This window comes from Penaeus monodon, chromosome 18 (assembly GCF_015228065.2).
Source record: "Penaeus monodon isolate SGIC_2016 chromosome 18, NSTDA_Pmon_1, whole genome shotgun sequence".
Lineage (NCBI taxonomy): Eukaryota > Metazoa > Arthropoda > Malacostraca > Decapoda > Penaeidae > Penaeus > Penaeus monodon.
Window position 1 is genome coordinate 11,466,752 of NC_051403.1, and position 17,500 is coordinate 11,484,251.

Sequence of the window (17,500 nt, forward strand, 5' to 3'; positions counted from 1 at the left end):
GCAAATATTTTCTTATCAACTGTCCTTACATGTTCCTGGCAAGTATAATAGTCATGCCACAGTTTTACCATCAACGGGACCTCGTCATCTTTGTTTACAGCTGACGTCACGGGTCAAGGAAAATGCATTAACTGAAATGTGTGATGAAGTGCAATTCTTACAGAATAAACTGCCAGAAAATCTTTACTGTGCTCCACTTTCTCATTTCTTCCAACGCCTAATCAATACTTTATATGAACACAAATTTTACATTAATTTTCACATAGTTTATAGAAATAACTCGATTTGATAGTTAAAAGTCAATATAAAACTACTTTACTCAATGATATATATCTTATAAATGCATACACTCACGCATATATTTTATGCATGCACACACATGCATACGTACACACACATATATAGAGAGTTAGAGAGCGAGATAGAGAGGGAGAGATAAAGATATACATACTTATATGTGTGAATGTGTGGGTACTGCATATGCCGGGAAATGGGGGTTGGGGAGCTCAAAAATCATATTGGAAAGGGATTCACTGTAACTCCAATGAAAAGGATCCCAGAAGTCATTAGTATCTCCCCAAGACATTAACCCTTCAATCAAAGAGTCAGGAATACCAACCCAGAAAAACGAGGCTCTGGGATATGTCAAGGTACCAGATTAACAACAGAAAATAGGTTCAAGTACACAGTAAGATATCCGTCTCATTGATAAACAGATTAAGAAACCAGTATATTAAAAGAGAACCACGTCAAGGAAGGACAGGACACTCCCAGATATATTCTTAGGAAACACAAACCAATCGGAAATTAGTCCTGGAATAATTTGGTCAAAAGTATACCATGAATCCGTAGATGAGGTGAAACCATTTCCAAAACTTCGTGAACAGCTCCAAAAAGGCGTCCCAAAAAGACCTAAATAGTGTACTCACATAATAGTTTTCATCGATAATAATTGCAATAGTAATTTCGTACACCGTGAAAGAATTCTTCAAGAAAATCGGAAAGAGCATTGCAAATTTACCGTATCCCCCAATTTATGATGTTTTGACATGTTCCTCCGTGTGATCCCACAAGGACACGGAGCCTAAGGCCGCGGTGGTTACCCCCGCCCCCGTGTCCGTGCGTGTATATAAGTGTTCCTCTCTCCGTGAAGACATCAGTGTGATCTCATATCTCTTGTTAACAACATGGCAGCCAAGGTGCGTTACTGGGAGAATTTCGTTTCAGAGAGGAAATCACCTGTTACTTTTCGCAAAGGAAATGTGTTCCATTTTTAATTCGATTTTTCATTTATAAAGAAAACAGTAATGTTATATACATAAATTGGAAGTGAATTACTATGCAGCATTAAAACATACATGTCTCTGTATGGGAATAATCGAATCCAATGCTATTTCCAGATTGTTGTCCTAGCGGCGATGGTGGGCCTGATTGTGGCGGCGCCTCAGTACAACTACGAGCCCCCTCAGGCGCCCTCTTCTCTCTACGAGACGCCTCTGGTCGCCGAACCTCAGAACCTCGTCCCTGCAATTGTTAGCCCGGTATGGCCTGTGACATGCAATGAGAATTATGTAAGGTTTCTTTAAAGAATAGAAAACATAGTAAATTAAACGACTGGCACTGTAATTTACTGGTGAAACTCGTGTTACATTCCCAGCCGATGCAAGGAATGCCGTACGACTTCACGTGGGGCGTCGAGGACGGCGACAGCGGCAACGCCTTCAGCCACGTGGAGAACAGCGACGGCCAGACGACCCAGGGCGAGTACCGCGTCCTTCTTCCCGACGGACGAACTCAGGTCAGTTTCTCTTTGCCTTGAATCAGGAGCTCGGTCATTTTTTTTATTGTTCTTGCTTTTCCTAGAAGTGTCATGACTCAGTATAAAACTTTTGTTCATAGAATAGAAAAAAATAGTAGAATGTATATTTCGTCGCAATGACTCTTCTGTTTTCTCCTCCGGTTAGATATAAATGTATGGAAACAATAAGTGTAAAATTCTTCCGCAGGTGGTCAAATTCTACGACAATGGCAACGGCTTCAACGCTGAGGTCACCTACGAGAAGTAAAGTGCCTCGATTGAACACACTTCCGTCCCTCCTTATGTCATAAATCATCTATGTATTTTTCTCATGTTACGATCTCATCCATCTGATGTCATGTGAGGTTTCTCTACTTGAATAAAATATAATTTCATTTATCAAAATTAGTTTTCTGTTTCCTATGATAAGTACTTGAACTCAATAGCTTATTACTAGGTGAGTAACAATGATATCGACCTTTCCGATATTCTGAAAATATAAGCAGAATAATGTATGTCATAAATCGATGTTACATATACTAGTACATGCATATACAATGCGTCAGTAAATGCGCAGACACAGATACACATAAATGTACACCTACCCACACCCACACGTAGATACACACATACGTACGTACATAGATATGGACAAGCATATTTATTGATCTTATTCCACATCTTTTCCTCTTTCTTTCTACCCATCGACCTCTCTACTTATCTATTTATCTGAATGTGACTACTTTATGCATAGATGGAATAAGGTGATATATGTCAAACAAATAGACAAATAAATCAATACTCATTGCGAACATAAACCAAACAAAATCATTTAACGTTTTTGGATATCTATTTTTTTGTAATCACAAATAATAATAATAATTTAAAAAAAATGGATGAACATGGTTTAATATATTTGATCTATTTTTTATTATAATCTCATGCAAGACACACACAAACGCACGCGACCATTTTATTGCATGTGCATGTGTACAGATATGTATATAATGGTGTGATCTCTTCTACTTTCTCACAGTATAATTCTTACAATTCTTTTGCGAATGAGAAGAATGAAAAGAGAAATCCACAAGAAACCCCTAGGATTATCTGTAAGGCTAACATTGTCTCTGAAGTCGTCTGGTGGTGGGCCTGATTGCGGCGGCGCCTCAGTACAACTACGAGCCCCCTCAGGCGTCCTCCTCCCTCTACGAGACGCCTCTGGGTCGCCGAACCTCAGAACAATGTCCCTGCAGTTGTCAGCCTGGTATGGCCTGTGACATGCAATGGGAAATATGTAAGGTTTCTTTAAAGGATAGAAAACATAGTAAATTAAATAACTGGCACTGTAACATACTGGTGAAACTCGTATTCCGTGTTCAGCTGATGCAAGGAATGCCGTGGAGAACAGCGATGGCCAGACGACCCAGGGCGAGTACCGCGTCCTTCTTCCCGACGGACGAACTCAGGTCAGTTTCTCTTTGCCTTGAATCAGGAGCTTGGTCATTTTTTACTGTTGTTGTTTCTTCTCGAAGCGGCATGAGTAAATGATAGTTAACGTAGTAACAAGGCACTTCGTAGTTAGAAGAGAACAATTTTAGTAGACTTGTTGGTATTTTTCACTGCAAAGCCCAATCTTTATTTTCGTTGTCTACAAGACACAGATGATTTGAAACACGTCGGCAAGTAACTGATATTCGCTGAATCTCCCGTAGGTGGTCAAATTCTACGACAACGACGACGGCTTTAACGCTGAGATCACCTAAGAGAAGTAAAGTGCCTCGACTGAACGCTCATTTCCGCTCTTCCTTCTGTCATTAATCATATATGTATTTTCATGTTACGTTTTCATTCATCAGGTTTGTCTGCTCCAATAAAATACAGTCGCTTATTCAAGGATTCTTTTGTTTCCTATGATGAGTGTTGCTTGGCAAAAAAAAAAAAAAAAAAAAAAAAAATCCTTATTTTATTACCTGTTAGCACTGACGACGGTCGACGGCGACATTCGTAAAACAGAAGCGAAAGAATGAATATGCCATAAATTTATATATATATGTGTGCATACATTACAAATATACAGATACATGTATATGGACACGTTTACACATTTTGATACGACTCTCTTGTGATACATATATTGAACACAAACACAAAGAAGTCAGTGGTTATTACAGACAGTTTAAGGGGAAAATTGTTTGTTTGCTTCACGTCAAAGTTTGTTTGAATCAGGATTTTGTCATCATGAAAAAATAAAGATTTGGAGAAGTCCGATTCAGCATAATTGTTCTGACTTTGAATACTCTCAATGCACACATATTCCCTCACAAAGTTATTGTTGTATGTGCATGTGTGTACAAATGCAGAATTAAGTGATTTCACCCACGTTTTTTGCAGTTTGATACCTCCACTTTTTTGGAAAGGATAATAAAAAAATCACATGGACACAAGTATGATTAATTAGGACCCTCTCGCTACCTTCTGCAGAGTATCAGTATTGTGAATATCTTACTTAATGACAACTCAATGACTGTTGCCATGTCGTTGAATGTAGTCTATTCAGTCTTTCAAAAATGTACAATCACATTGTTTGGTTTGTACTCAGCTTTTACTTTTCATTCAACGACTAGGTTAATACGGGATGGTGCATATATACATTTAACGTCATAATTTGTGGAAAGAGTAATTGATTTGTGAAGTCATGAAACACTTGCCTTTCCTACCGTTAAATGGGTTACAAACACACGCACTCGCATAAATAAAGAAATAGAGAAATAAATAGATATATACATATAGAAGCACACACACACATATGTATATCTCTATCTATCTATCTATCTATATATATATATACATATATATATAGTATATATATATATATATATATATATAAAATATATTAATATATATATATATATATATATATATATATATATATATATATATATATATATATATATATATTATATAAACACACAAATATATATATATATATATATATATATATATATATATATATATATATATTATATCATATATACTATGCAAAACACACACACACACACACACACACACACACACACACACACACTATATATATATATATATATATATATATATATATATTCGTATTTATATACATATATGTGTATATATATTCGTGGCATATATCGGAGGAGTCATTTTGAACCTAATGGCAGGGACCTAAAATATGATGAATATTAAAACATCGATCCAGGATTCAAGAAAACCAACACAAAATATGCTAGGGTATGACACGACAGTTCAACAAGTTTTAGTGAAATAGGACATCATTAATATTGCTAAACATGAACCAAAAGGAGAGTATGTTTAAGAAGAACAAACTTCCCAGATATCGTTTTCATAACAAACACACACAATATATACAGGAATCAGTCGACTTGAGAGAAAACATAAAAAAAAAAAAAAAAAAAATCCGTACATGGGAGAAAACAAATTCGGAATTCCGCACAGTAGCTCAAAATGCAACCAGAAATGGCACTTCCCGCTTCGAAAGACATGGAAGTTAATCCACACTGATAAGTGTGGTAGAGGGAATTTTGTTACTTTGCATTTAGTTTTCCATCAATGATTGCAGTAAGAGAAAAAATTAGTTCAATTTTCTACATCAGGAAACCAGAGAAAAAAAATTCATGGGAGCTGGAAAGAACATTGTGACTTTACCGTAATGTTTTGACATGTTCCTCTGTCTGGTCCCACAAGGACACGGAGCCTAAGGCCGCGGTGGTTATCCCCGCCCCCGTGTCCATGAGCGTATATAAGCGTTCCTCTCTCCGTGAAGCAATCAGTGTGATCTCATTCCTCTTGTTAACAACATGGCAGCCAAGGTGCGTCACTGGGAAATTTTCTCTTAATTTTCAAGGAGAATACATAACAGTCTGATTTTGGTTTTTCATTAAATAAAAACATATGTGTACACTGGAAGTGACTTAGTTTGTTATATTTAAATAATACAATATTTATTTGTCGGGGAATGATCTGAAACTGATGCTATTTCCAGATTGTTGTCCTAGCGGCGATGGTGGGGCTGATTGCGGCGGCGCCTCAGTACAACTACGAGCCCCCTCAGGCGCCTTCTTCCCTCTACGAGACGCCCCTGGATGCCGAACCTCAGAACCTCGTCCCTGCAGTTGTCAGCCCGGTATGACCTGTGACATGCTATGTGGAATATGAAAGGTTTCTTTAAAGAATAGAAAACATAGTAAACTAAACGATTGGCATAGTAACTTACTGGTGCAACTCGTGTTCCGTCCTCAGCCGATGCAAGGAATGCCGTACGACTTCACGTGGGGCGTCGAGGACGGCGACAGCGGCAACGCCTTCAGCCACGTGGAGAACAGCGACGGCCAGACGACCCAGGGCGAGTACCGCGTCCTTCTTCCCGACGGACGAACTCAGGTCAGTTTCTCTTTGCCTTGAATCAGGAGCTCGGCCATTTTTTACTGTTCTTGTTATACTTAGAATAGAACAATAATTTTAGTAGACTATTTTTCGTCGCAAAACCCGTTCTCTTACTTTCTCCACCTACTAGTTACAAATGTACCGTAACAATTGGTAATACTGAGTAAGCGATTACATAAAATTCACTGTATCTCCCGCAGGTGGTCAAATTCTACGACAACGGCGACGGCTTCAACGCTGAGGTCACCTACGAGAAGTAAAGCGCCTCGACTGAACGCTCACTTCCGGCCTTCCTTCTGTCATAAATCATCTATGTATTTTTCTCATGTTACGTTCTCATTCATCTCTTGTCATGTGAGGTTTGTCTACTTCAATAAAATACAATTTCATTTACCAAGATTAGTTTTCTGTTTCCCAAGGTGAGTATTATAAATCTGAAAAAATACATACATTAACTCAATAGCTGCTAAAATTATTATTATTGGTAGTAACCATAATATCGAACTTGCCGGTATTCTAAAAACAAAAGCAGAATAATGTATGTCATAGATCGATATTGCATATACATGCATACATTCTTATATGTACGTACACGTGGACATGCATTTAAAAAAAAACTTATTAATATATAAGCATATATGCATATACATGCATATATGCTTATATAACATGTATACAAATGCGCAATCATACATATATGTACGTACACCCACACGTAGATACATACAAACGTACGTACACAGACATGGACAAGCATTTTTTTTTAAGTTGCACATCTCTTCCTTTCTTTTTCTAGCCATCGACCTCTCTACATATCTGTTTATCTAAATGGTGGCCACTCTATCTATACATGGAATAAGGTGATACATATATCAAACAGATAAACAAATTAGTGGTCCCTGCAAACGAAGAAAGATCATTTAACATTTTTGGGTGTTTGCCGTTTGGGTTTGTGCGAAAGTTTGATGAATATGGTTTGATATATTTGATCTGATTTTGGTTATAATCTTATGCAAGGCACACACATACGCCCACAATTATTTTGTTGCATGTGTGCAGAAATGTAGACAAGTGAGTGATCTCTCCCAGTTTTGCACAGTATGATCATTTTAATATTTTGCGAAGAACGAAAAGAGGCTTACAGTGTCTCTGATGCCTTCTGTCCTCTTGCTAGCTTCCTCTGTTACTTATCAGTAATAATTCTTACAGTGACCACCACATATTTGACTCTGGCCACGGCAATGAATAGTTTCATTAGACTCTGAAGGTGTTTTATACTGTCTGGTTTGTGCCCGAGTTGTCCGTTACATAACATTTTCTATGATGCGATTCTGATACTAAACTTATTTCTATAAAAAGAACAGAAATGAAAAAAAAAAAAAAAAAAATTGTCAAGAGCTGAACCCTAAGCACATTTCTATGGCCGGAACTATTGCGACAACCATTATTGCGTTGCGTTGCAATTCCTGTCCTTGTTCCTGGTAACTATAACGGTTATGGCACATTTAGTGTTACCGTCAGCGGGGCCTCGCCATCTTTGTTTATATCTGACACCAAGGAAAATACATTTATTGGAATGTGTAATGAAGTGTGATTGTTAAAGAATACAGTGTTAAAAAAAAATCATTTTACTTAGCTCTCTCATTTCTTCCATTGCCTAATCAATACTTTATATACACACTAACTGCTGAAATTGGCATTTTCTTCATTGTTTATAGAAAGAACTCGAGTTGTTTCTTAAACGTTAATATAAAACCACTTTACCCTTTGATAAATATCTTACAAACACAGACACTCACGCTTATATTACATGTATGCACACACATACATACATACGTACACATACAAACATACACACACGCACACATAGAGAGAGAGATATACATTTTTATGCATGTGTGTGTGTGCTGTACATGCCAGGGAGTGAGGGTGGGGAGCTCAAAATCATTTTGAATAGTCAGTCTAACCCCAATGAAAAGGGTCCCTGAAGTCGTTAAGATCTCCCCAAAACACCAAACCTTCAATCAGAGACTAACCCGAAGATCGAGGCTCTGGAATATGTCAAAGTACCACACTGGCAACAGAAAATAGGTTCAAATGCAAAATGATATCCGTCTTATTGATAAACATTAAGAAATCAGTATATTTAAAGAGAAACTCTTCAAAAAAGGACAGGAAACTCCCAGATATGATCTTAGGAAACACAAGGCAATTGGAAATCATTCCTGGAATATTTCGGTCAAATGTATATAAAAAAAATCCGTAGATGAGGTGAATCCATATCCAAAACTTTGCGTTTTAAAAAAATTGACATCCTCGACAGAGCATGTGACCTGAAAAATAGTTTCCTCACATTTTATTTGTCCATTGCTAAGAACTGCAATAAGATGTCAGAAAAAAGTAATTTCGTACACCGAGAGAGAATTCTTCAAGAAAATCGGATAGAGCATAGCAATTTTACTGTTACACCCATTTATGATGTTTTGACATGTTCTTCCGTCTGATCCCACAAGGACACGGAACCTAGGGCCGCGTGCATACCCCCCACCCCCTGTCCATGCGCGTATATAAGCGCTCCTCTCTCTTTGAAGACACCAATGTGATCGCATTCCTCTTGTTAACAACATGGCAGCCAAGGTGCGTCACTTTAACATTACAATTTCCATTCAGAGAGAAAATTGTATGTTTCTTTTCACGAATGAAATGTCTCTTTTATAAATTCGCCTTTTCATTAATATACATATACATATACATACATACACACACACACACACACACACACACACACACATATATATATATATATATATATATATATATATATATATATATATATATATACGTACACTGAAAGCGTATTATTATATAGAAGTATTACTACGACGTTTCTTTCGGCGGCGAATGAATCGGAATCTAATGTTATCTCCAGATTGTTGTCCTAGCGGCGATGGTGGGTCTGATTGTGGCGGCGCCTCAGTACAACTACGAGCCCCCTCAGGCGCCCTCTTCCCTCTACGAGACGCCCCTGGTCGCCGAACCTCAGAACCTCGTCCCTGCAGTTGTCAGCCCGGTACGACCTGTGACATGCAATGGTTAATGTGTAATGTTTCTTTTAAGAATAGAAAATAGGATCATTTAAATAACTGGTACGGTAACTTTTTGGTGTAACTCGTGTTCCGTCCTCAGCCGATGCAAGGAATGCCGTACGACTTCACGTGGGGCGTCGAGGACGGCGACAGCGGCAACGCCTTCAGCCACGTGGAGAACAGCGACGGCCAGACGACCCAGGGCGAGTACCGCGTCCTCCTTCCCGACGGACGAACTCAGGTCAGTTTCTCTTTGCCTTGAATCAGGAGCTTGGTCGTTTTTTATTGTTCTTGCTTTTCCTAGAAGTGACATGTCTGAGTATAAGACTTTTGTACATATAATAAAAAAGTGGTAGAATCAGTATTTTTCGTCGCAAAGACTGTTCTCAATTTTCTCCTCCGGTTAGATATAAATGCATGGAAACAATTAGTTAAGTGAACAGGCTAATTTATTTAAATTCTCCCGCAGGTGGTCAAATTCTACGACAACGGCGACGGCTTCAACGCCGAGGTCACCTACGAGAAGTAAAGTGCCTCGACTGAACGCTCACTTCCGGCCTTCCTTCTGTCATAAATCATCTATGTATTTTTCTCATGTTACGTTCTCATTCATCTTTTGTCATGTGAAGTTTGTCTACTTCAATAAAATACAATTTCATTTACCAAGATTAGTTTTGAGTTTCCTGTAGTGAGTATTATAAATCAGAAGAAAACTCAATAGCTGCTAAAATTATTATTATTGGTAGTAATGATAATATCGACCTTTCTGCTATTCTAAAAACAAAAGCAGAATAATGTATATGTCATAGATCGATATTGCATATACATGCATACATGCTTATATGTACGTACACCTACACGTGGACATGCATTAAAAAAAAACTTATTAATATATAAGCATATATGCATATATGCTTATATAATATGTATACAAGTGCGCAATCACACATATATGTACGCACACCCACACGTAGATACATACAAACGTACGTACACAGACATGGACAAGCATTTTTTTTTTATTGCACATCTCTTTCTTTTTCTAGCCATCGACCTCTCTACATATCTGTTTATCTAAATGGTAGCCACTCTATTTATGCATGGAATAAGGTGATACATATATCAAACAGACAAACAAATTAGTGGTCACTGCAAACCAAGAAAGATCATTTAACATTTTTGGATGTTTGCCGTTTGGGTTTGTGCGAAACTTTGATGAATATGGTCTCATATTTTTTATCTGGTTTTGGTTATAATCTTATGCAAGGCACACACATACGCCCACAATTATTTTATTGCATGTGTGCAGAAATGTAGACAAGGGAGTAATCTCTCCCAGTTTTGCACAGTATGATCATTTTAATATTTTGCGAAGGAGAAGAACGAAAAGAGGCTTACAGTGTCTCTGATGCCTTCTGTCCTCTTGCTAGCTTCCTGTTACTTATCAGTAATAATTCTTATAGTGACCACCAAATATTTGACTCTGGCCACGGCACTGAAAACAGTTTCATTAGACTCTGAAGGTGTTTTACACTGTCTGGTTTGTGCCCGAGTTGTCCGTTACATAACATTTTCTATGATGCGATTCTGATACTAAGCTTATTTCTATAAAAAGAACAGAAAAAAAACTTTCTTTGTCATGAGCTGAATCCTAAGCACACTTCTATGGCCGGAACTATTGCGACAACCATTATTGCGTTGTGTTGCAATTCCTGTCCTTGTTCCTGGTAACTATAACGGTTATGGCACATTTAGTGTGACCGTCAGCGGGGCCACGCCATCTTTGTTTATATCTGACGTCAAGGAAAATACATTTATTGGAATGTGTAATGAAGTGTGATTGTTAAAGAATACACTGTCAAAAAAAAACATTTTACTCAGCTCTCTCATTGCTTCCATTGCCTAATCAATACTTTATATACACACTAACCGCTGAAATTGGCATTTTCTTCATTGTTTATAGAAAGAACTCGAGTTGTTTCTTAAACGTTAATATAAAACTACTTTACCCTTTGATAAATATCTTACAAACGCAAACACTCACGCTTATATTACATGTATGCACACACATACATACATACGTACACACACATACATACTCACACACACATTGAGAGAGATATACATGTTTATGCATGTGTGTGTGTGCTGTACATGCCAGGAAGTGGGGGTGGGGAAGCTCAAAATCATTTTGGATAGTCAGTCTAACCCCAATGAAAAGGGTCCCTGAAGTCGTTAAGATCTCCCCAAAACACCAAACCTCCAATCAGAGACTAACCCCGAAAAACGAGGCTCTGGAATATGTCAAGGTACCGCAGTGGCAACAGAAAATAGGTTCAAATACAGAATGATATCCGTCTTATTAATAAACATTAAGAAATCAGTATATTTAAAGAGAAACTCTTCAAAAAAGGACCGGAAACTCCTAGATATCATTCCAGGAATAATTCGGTCAAATGTATATAAAAGATCCTTAGATGGGGTGAAACTATATCCAAAACTTTGCATTTAAAAAATTGACATCCTCGACAGAGTATGTGACCTGAAAATAGTTTCCTCACATTTTATTTGTCCATTGCTAAGAACTGCGATAAAATATCAGAAAAAAAGTAATTTCGTACACCGAGAGAGAATTCTTCAAGAAAATCGGATAGAGCATAGCAATTTTACTGTGACACCCATTTATGATGTTTTGACATGTTCTTCCGTGTGATCCCACAAGGACACGTAACCTAGGGCCGCGGTGCATACCCTCACCCCCTGTCCATGCGCGTATATAAGCGCTCCTCTCTCTTTGAAGACACCAGTGTGATCGCATTCCTCTTGTTAACAACATGGCAGCCAAGGTGCGTCACTTTAACATATTACGACAATTTCCTTTCAGAGAGAAAATTGTATGTTTCTTTTCACGAATGAAATGTCTCTTTTATAAATTCGCCTTTTCATTAATATACATATACATATACATACATACATACATATGTATATATATATATATATATATATATATATATATATATATATACGTACACTGAAAGCGTATTATTATATAGAAGTATAACTACGACGTTTCTCTCGGCGGCGAATGAATCGGAATCTAATGTTATCTCCAGATTGTTGTCCTAGCGGCGATGGTGGGTCTGATTGTGGCGGCGCCTCAGTACAACTACGAGCCCCCTCAGGCGCCCTCTTCCCTCTACGAGACGCCCCTGGTCGCCGAACCTCAGAACCTCGTCCCTGCAGTTGTCAGCCCGGTACGACCTGTGACATGCAATGGTTAATGTGTAATGTTTCTTTTAAGAATAGAAAATAGGATCATTTAAATAACTGGTACGGTAACTTTTTGGTGTAACTCGTGTTCCGTCCTCAGCCGATGCAAGGAATGCCGTACGACTTCACGTGGGGCGTCGAGGACGGCGACAGCGGCAACGCCTTCAGCCACGTGGAGAACAGCGACGGCCAGACGACCCAGGGCGAGTACCGCGTCCTTCTTCCCGACGGACGAACTCAGGTCAGTTTCTCTTTGCCTTGAATCAGGAGCTTGGTCGTTTTTTATTGTTCTTGCTTTTCCTAGAAGTGACATGTCTGAGTATAAGACTTTTGTACATATAATAAAAAAGTGGTAGAATCAGTATTTTTCGTCGCAAAGACTTCTCAATTTTCTCCTCCTGTTAGATATAAATGCATGGAAACAATGAGTTAAGTGAACAGGCTAATTTATTTAAATTCTCCCGCAGGTGGTCAAATTCTACGACAACGGCGACGGCTTCAACGCCGAGGTCACCTACGAGAAGTAAAGTGCCTCGACTGAACGCTCACTTCCGGCCTTCCTTCTGTCATAAATCATCTATGTATTTTTCTCATGTTACGTTCTCATTCATCTTTTGTCATGTGAAGTTTGTCTACTTCAATAAAATACAATTTCATTTACCAAGATTAGTTTTGAGTTTCCTGTAGTGAGTATTATAAATCAGAAAAAAACTCAATAGCTGCTAAAATTATTATTATTGGTAGTAATGATAATATCGACCTTTCTGCTATTCTAAAAACAAAAGCAGACTAATGTGTATGTCATAGATCGATATTGCATATACATGCATACATGCTTATATGTACGTACACCTACACGTGGACATGCATTAAAAAAAAACTTATTAATATATAAGCATATATGCATATATGCTTATATAATATGTATACAAACGAGCAATCACACATATATGTACGCACACCCACACGTAGATACATACAAACGTACGTACACAGACATGGACAAGCATTTTTTTTTTATTGCACATCTCTTTCTTTTTCTAGCCATCGACCTCTCTACATATCTGTTTATCTAAATGGTAGCCACTCTATTTATGCATGGAATAAGGTGATACATATATCAAACAGACAAACAAATTAGTGGTCACTGCAAACCAAGAAAGATCATTTAACATTTTTGGATGTTTGCCGTTTGGGTTTGTGCGAAAATTTGATGAATATGGTCTCATATTTTTTATCTGGTTTTGGTTATAATCTTATGCAAGGCACACACATACGCCCACAATTATTTTATTGCATGTGTGCAGAAATGTAGACAAGGGAGTAATCTCTCCCAGTTTTGCACAGTATGATCATTTTAATATTTTGCGAAGAAGAACGAAAAGAGGCTTACAGTGTCTCTGATGCCTTCTGTCCTCTTGCTAGCTTCCTGTTACTTATCAGTAATAATTCTTACAGTGACCACCAAATATTTGACTCTGGCCACGGCAATGAATACAGTTTCATTAGACTCTGAAGGTGTTTTACACTGTCTGGTTTGTGCCCGAGTTGTCCGTTATATAACATTTTCTATGATGCGATTCTGATACTAAGCTTATTTCTATAAAAAGAACAGAAATGAAAAAAAAAAAAAAATTCTTTGTCATGAGCTGAACCCTAAGCACATTTCTATGGCCGGAACTATTGCGACAACCATTATTGCGTTGTGTTGCAATTCCTGTCCTTGTTCCTGGTAACTATAACGGTTATGGCACATTTAGTGTTACCGTCAGCGGGGCCTCGCCATCTTTGTTTATATCTGACGTCAAGGAAAATACATTTATTGGAATGTGTAATGAAGTGTGATTGTTAAAGAATACACTGTCAAAAAAACTTCATTTTACTCAGCTCTCTCATTTCTTCCAGTGCCTAATCAATACTTTATATACACACTCACCGCTGAAATTGCATTTTCTTCATTGTTTATAGAAAGAACTCGAGTTGTTTCTTAAACGTTAATATAAAACCACTTTACCCTTTGATAAATATCTTACAAACACAGACACTCACGCTTATATTACATGTATGCACACACATACATACATACGTACACATACATACATACACACACATAGAGAGAGAGAGAGATATACATTTTATGCATGTGTGTGTGTGCTGTACATGCCAGGGAGTGGGGGTGGGGAAGCTCAAAATCATTTTGGATAGTCAGTCTAACCCCACTGAAAAGGGTCCCTGAAGTCGTTAAGATCTCCCCAAAACACCAAACCTCCAATCAGAGACTAACCCCGAAAAACGAGGCTCTGGAATATGTCAAGGTACCGCAGTGGCAATAGAAAATAGGTTCAAATGCAGAATGATATCCGTCTTATTGATAAACATTAAGAAATCAGTATATTTAAAGAGAAACTCTTCAAAAAAGGACAGGAAACTCCTAGATATCATTCCTGGGATATTTCGGTCAAATGCATATAAAAAATCCGTAGATGGGGTGAAACCATATCCAAAACTTTGCATTTAAAAAATTGACATCCTCGACAGAGCATGTGACCTGAAAATAGTTTCCTCACATTTTATTTGTCCATTGCAAGAACTGCTATAATATGTCAGAAAAAAAAGTAATTTCGTACACCGAGAGAGAATTCTTCAAGAAAATCGGATAGAGCAGAGCAATTTTACTGTTACACCTATTTATGATGTTTTGACATGTTCTTCCGTCTGATCCCACAAGGACACGGAACCTAGGGCCGCGGTGCATACCCCCCACCCCCTGTCCATGCGCGTATATAAGCGCTCCTCTCTCTTTGAAGACACCAGTGTGACCGCATTCCTCTTGTTAACATGGCAGCCAAGGTGCGTCACTTTAACATATTACGACAATTTCCTTTCAGAGAGAAAATTGTATGTTTCTTTTCACGAATGAAATATGTCTCTTATGAATTCGCCTTTTCATTAATATATATATATATATATATATATATATATATATATATATATATATATATATATATACATATATATATATATATATATATATACATACACGTAAACTGAAAGCGTATTATTATATAGAAGTATAACTACGACGTTTCTCTCGGCGGCGAATGAATCGGAATCTAATGCTATTTCCAGATTGTCTTCCTAGCGGCGATGGTGGGGCTGATTGTGGCGGCGCCTCAGTACAACTACGAGCCCCCTCAAGCGCCTTCTTCTCTCTACGAGACGCCCCTGGTCGCCGAACCTCAGAACCTCGTCCCTGCAGTTGTCAGCCCGGTACGACCTGTGACATGCAATGGTTAATGTGTAATGTTTCTTTTAAGAATAGAAAAGAGGATCATTTAAATTACTGGTACGGTAACTTTTTGGTGTAACTCGTGTTCCATCCGCAGCCGATGCAAGGAATGCCGTACGACTTCACGTGGGGCGTCGAGGACGGCGACAGCGGCAACGCCTTCAGCCACGTGGAGAACAGCGACGGCCAGACGACCCAGGGCGAGTACCGCGTCCTTCTTCCCGACGGACGAACTCAGGTCAGTTTCTCTTTGCCTTGAATCAGGAGCTTGGTCGTTTTTTATTGTTCTTGCTTTTCCTAGAAGTGACATGTCTGAGTATAAGACTTTTGTACATATAATAAAAAAGTGGTAGAATCAGTATTTTTCGTCGCAAAGACTGTTCTCAATTTTCTCCTCCTGTTAGATATAAATGCATGGAAACAACTAGTTAAGTGAACAGGCTAATTTATTTAAATTCTCCCACAGGTGGTCAAATTCTACGACAACGGCGACGGCTTCAACGCCGAGGTCACCTACGAGAAGTAAAGCGCCTCGACTGAACACTCACTTCCACCTTTCCATCTGTCATAAATCATCTATGTATTTTTCTTATGTTACGTTCTCATTCATCTCTTGTCATGTGAGGTTTGTCTACTTCAATAAAATACAATTTCATCTACCAAGATTAGTTTTGTGTTTCCTGTAGTGAGTATTATAAATCAGAAAAAAATGCATACATTAACTCAATAGCTGCTAAAATTATTATTATTAGCAGTAATGATAATATCGACCTTTCCGATATTCTAAAAACAAAAGCAGAATAATGTATATGTCATAGATCGATATTGCATGTACATGCATACATGCTCATATATACGTACACCTACACGTAAATACATACATATATACGTACATAGACATGGACATGCATAAAATATATATATATATATATATATATATATATATATATATATATATATATATATTGTTACACATCTCTTTCTTTCTTTTTCTACCCGTCCTCTCTACTTATCGGTTTATCTAAATGGTGACTATTCTATGCATAGATGGAATAAGGTGATACAGATACCAAACAAACAGACAAACAAATCATTAGTCATTGCAAACATAAACCAAACGAAAATCATTTAACATTTTTGTATATCTACAGTTTGAGTTTGTGCGAATCGGGATGTTTTAATCACAAACAAAGAAAAAATATTAGATGAATCTGATTTCATATTTTTTAATATGGTTTTGATTATAATCTCAAGCAAGGGAGGCACAAACGCACACAACAGTTTTGTTGCTCGTGCATATGTGCAGAAATGTAGACAATGGAGTGATCTACTTTTTCAACGTATAATTCTTTCAGTTCTTTTGCGAATGAGATGAGAAATGAGAAATCCACAAGTAAATCTCTAGGGTTACCTGGGAGGCTTACAGTGTCCCTGAAGCCTTCTCTCCTCTCACTGCCCCTCCGTAATGAAAATAATTCTTTTAGTGATCACTACGTTACTCTGGCCATGGCGCTGATTGTTCTTTCAAAATGTTTACCTTTACAGTGTTTGGTTTGTCGGTTGTTATTCGTTACACAACTTTTTCTGTACTGTGGTTCTGATACTAAAATTGTCTTTATT

At 37.8% G+C, this 17,500-nt stretch overlaps 5 protein-coding genes and 1 pseudogene across 5 annotated transcripts; all 6 read left to right on the plus strand.

Annotated features, from left to right (window-relative positions):
- The first annotated feature begins 1,157 nt into the window (after nucleotides 1-1,157).
- On the plus strand, nucleotides 1,158-2,203 carry LOC119584251 (cuticle protein 8-like). The gene is made up of 4 exons (XM_037932767.1): nucleotides 1,158-1,199; nucleotides 1,401-1,541; nucleotides 1,658-1,798; nucleotides 2,007-2,203. The coding sequence occupies exons 1-4, from the start codon at nucleotides 1,188-1,190 to the stop codon at nucleotides 2,064-2,066; spliced, it is 354 nt and encodes a 117-aa protein (XP_037788695.1). The 5' UTR covers nucleotides 1,158-1,187; the 3' UTR covers nucleotides 2,067-2,203.
- Nucleotides 2,204-2,355: 152 nt separating this feature from the next.
- Nucleotides 2,356-3,570, plus strand: LOC119584614 (annotated as a pseudogene).
- A 1,963-nt stretch (nucleotides 3,571-5,533) lies between these two features.
- LOC119584247 (cuticle protein 8-like) lies at nucleotides 5,534-6,629 on the plus strand. The gene is made up of 4 exons (XM_037932763.1): nucleotides 5,534-5,661; nucleotides 5,835-5,975; nucleotides 6,092-6,232; nucleotides 6,436-6,629. The coding sequence occupies exons 1-4, from the start codon at nucleotides 5,650-5,652 to the stop codon at nucleotides 6,493-6,495; spliced, it is 354 nt and encodes a 117-aa protein (XP_037788691.1). The 5' UTR covers nucleotides 5,534-5,649; the 3' UTR covers nucleotides 6,496-6,629.
- A 2,212-nt stretch (nucleotides 6,630-8,841) lies between these two features.
- On the plus strand, nucleotides 8,842-9,984 carry LOC119584250 (cuticle protein 8-like). Its single transcript, XM_037932766.1, has 4 exons — nucleotides 8,842-8,872; nucleotides 9,165-9,305; nucleotides 9,422-9,562; nucleotides 9,791-9,984. Exons 1-4 carry the CDS (start codon nucleotides 8,861-8,863, stop codon nucleotides 9,848-9,850), a joined length of 354 nt encoding a protein of 117 aa, XP_037788694.1. The 5' UTR covers nucleotides 8,842-8,860; the 3' UTR covers nucleotides 9,851-9,984.
- A 2,138-nt stretch (nucleotides 9,985-12,122) lies between these two features.
- LOC119584844 (cuticle protein 8-like) lies at nucleotides 12,123-13,252 on the plus strand. Its single transcript, XM_037933482.1, has 4 exons — nucleotides 12,123-12,167; nucleotides 12,435-12,575; nucleotides 12,692-12,832; nucleotides 13,059-13,252. Exons 1-4 carry the CDS (start codon nucleotides 12,156-12,158, stop codon nucleotides 13,116-13,118), a joined length of 354 nt encoding a protein of 117 aa, XP_037789410.1. The 5' UTR covers nucleotides 12,123-12,155; the 3' UTR covers nucleotides 13,119-13,252.
- Nucleotides 13,253-15,414: 2,162 nt separating this feature from the next.
- On the plus strand, nucleotides 15,415-16,543 carry LOC119584845 (cuticle protein 8-like). Its single transcript, XM_037933483.1, has 4 exons — nucleotides 15,415-15,441; nucleotides 15,721-15,861; nucleotides 15,978-16,118; nucleotides 16,347-16,543. Exons 1-4 carry the CDS (start codon nucleotides 15,430-15,432, stop codon nucleotides 16,404-16,406), a joined length of 354 nt encoding a protein of 117 aa, XP_037789411.1. The 5' UTR covers nucleotides 15,415-15,429; the 3' UTR covers nucleotides 16,407-16,543.
- The last annotated feature ends 957 nt before the right edge of the window (nucleotides 16,544-17,500 follow it).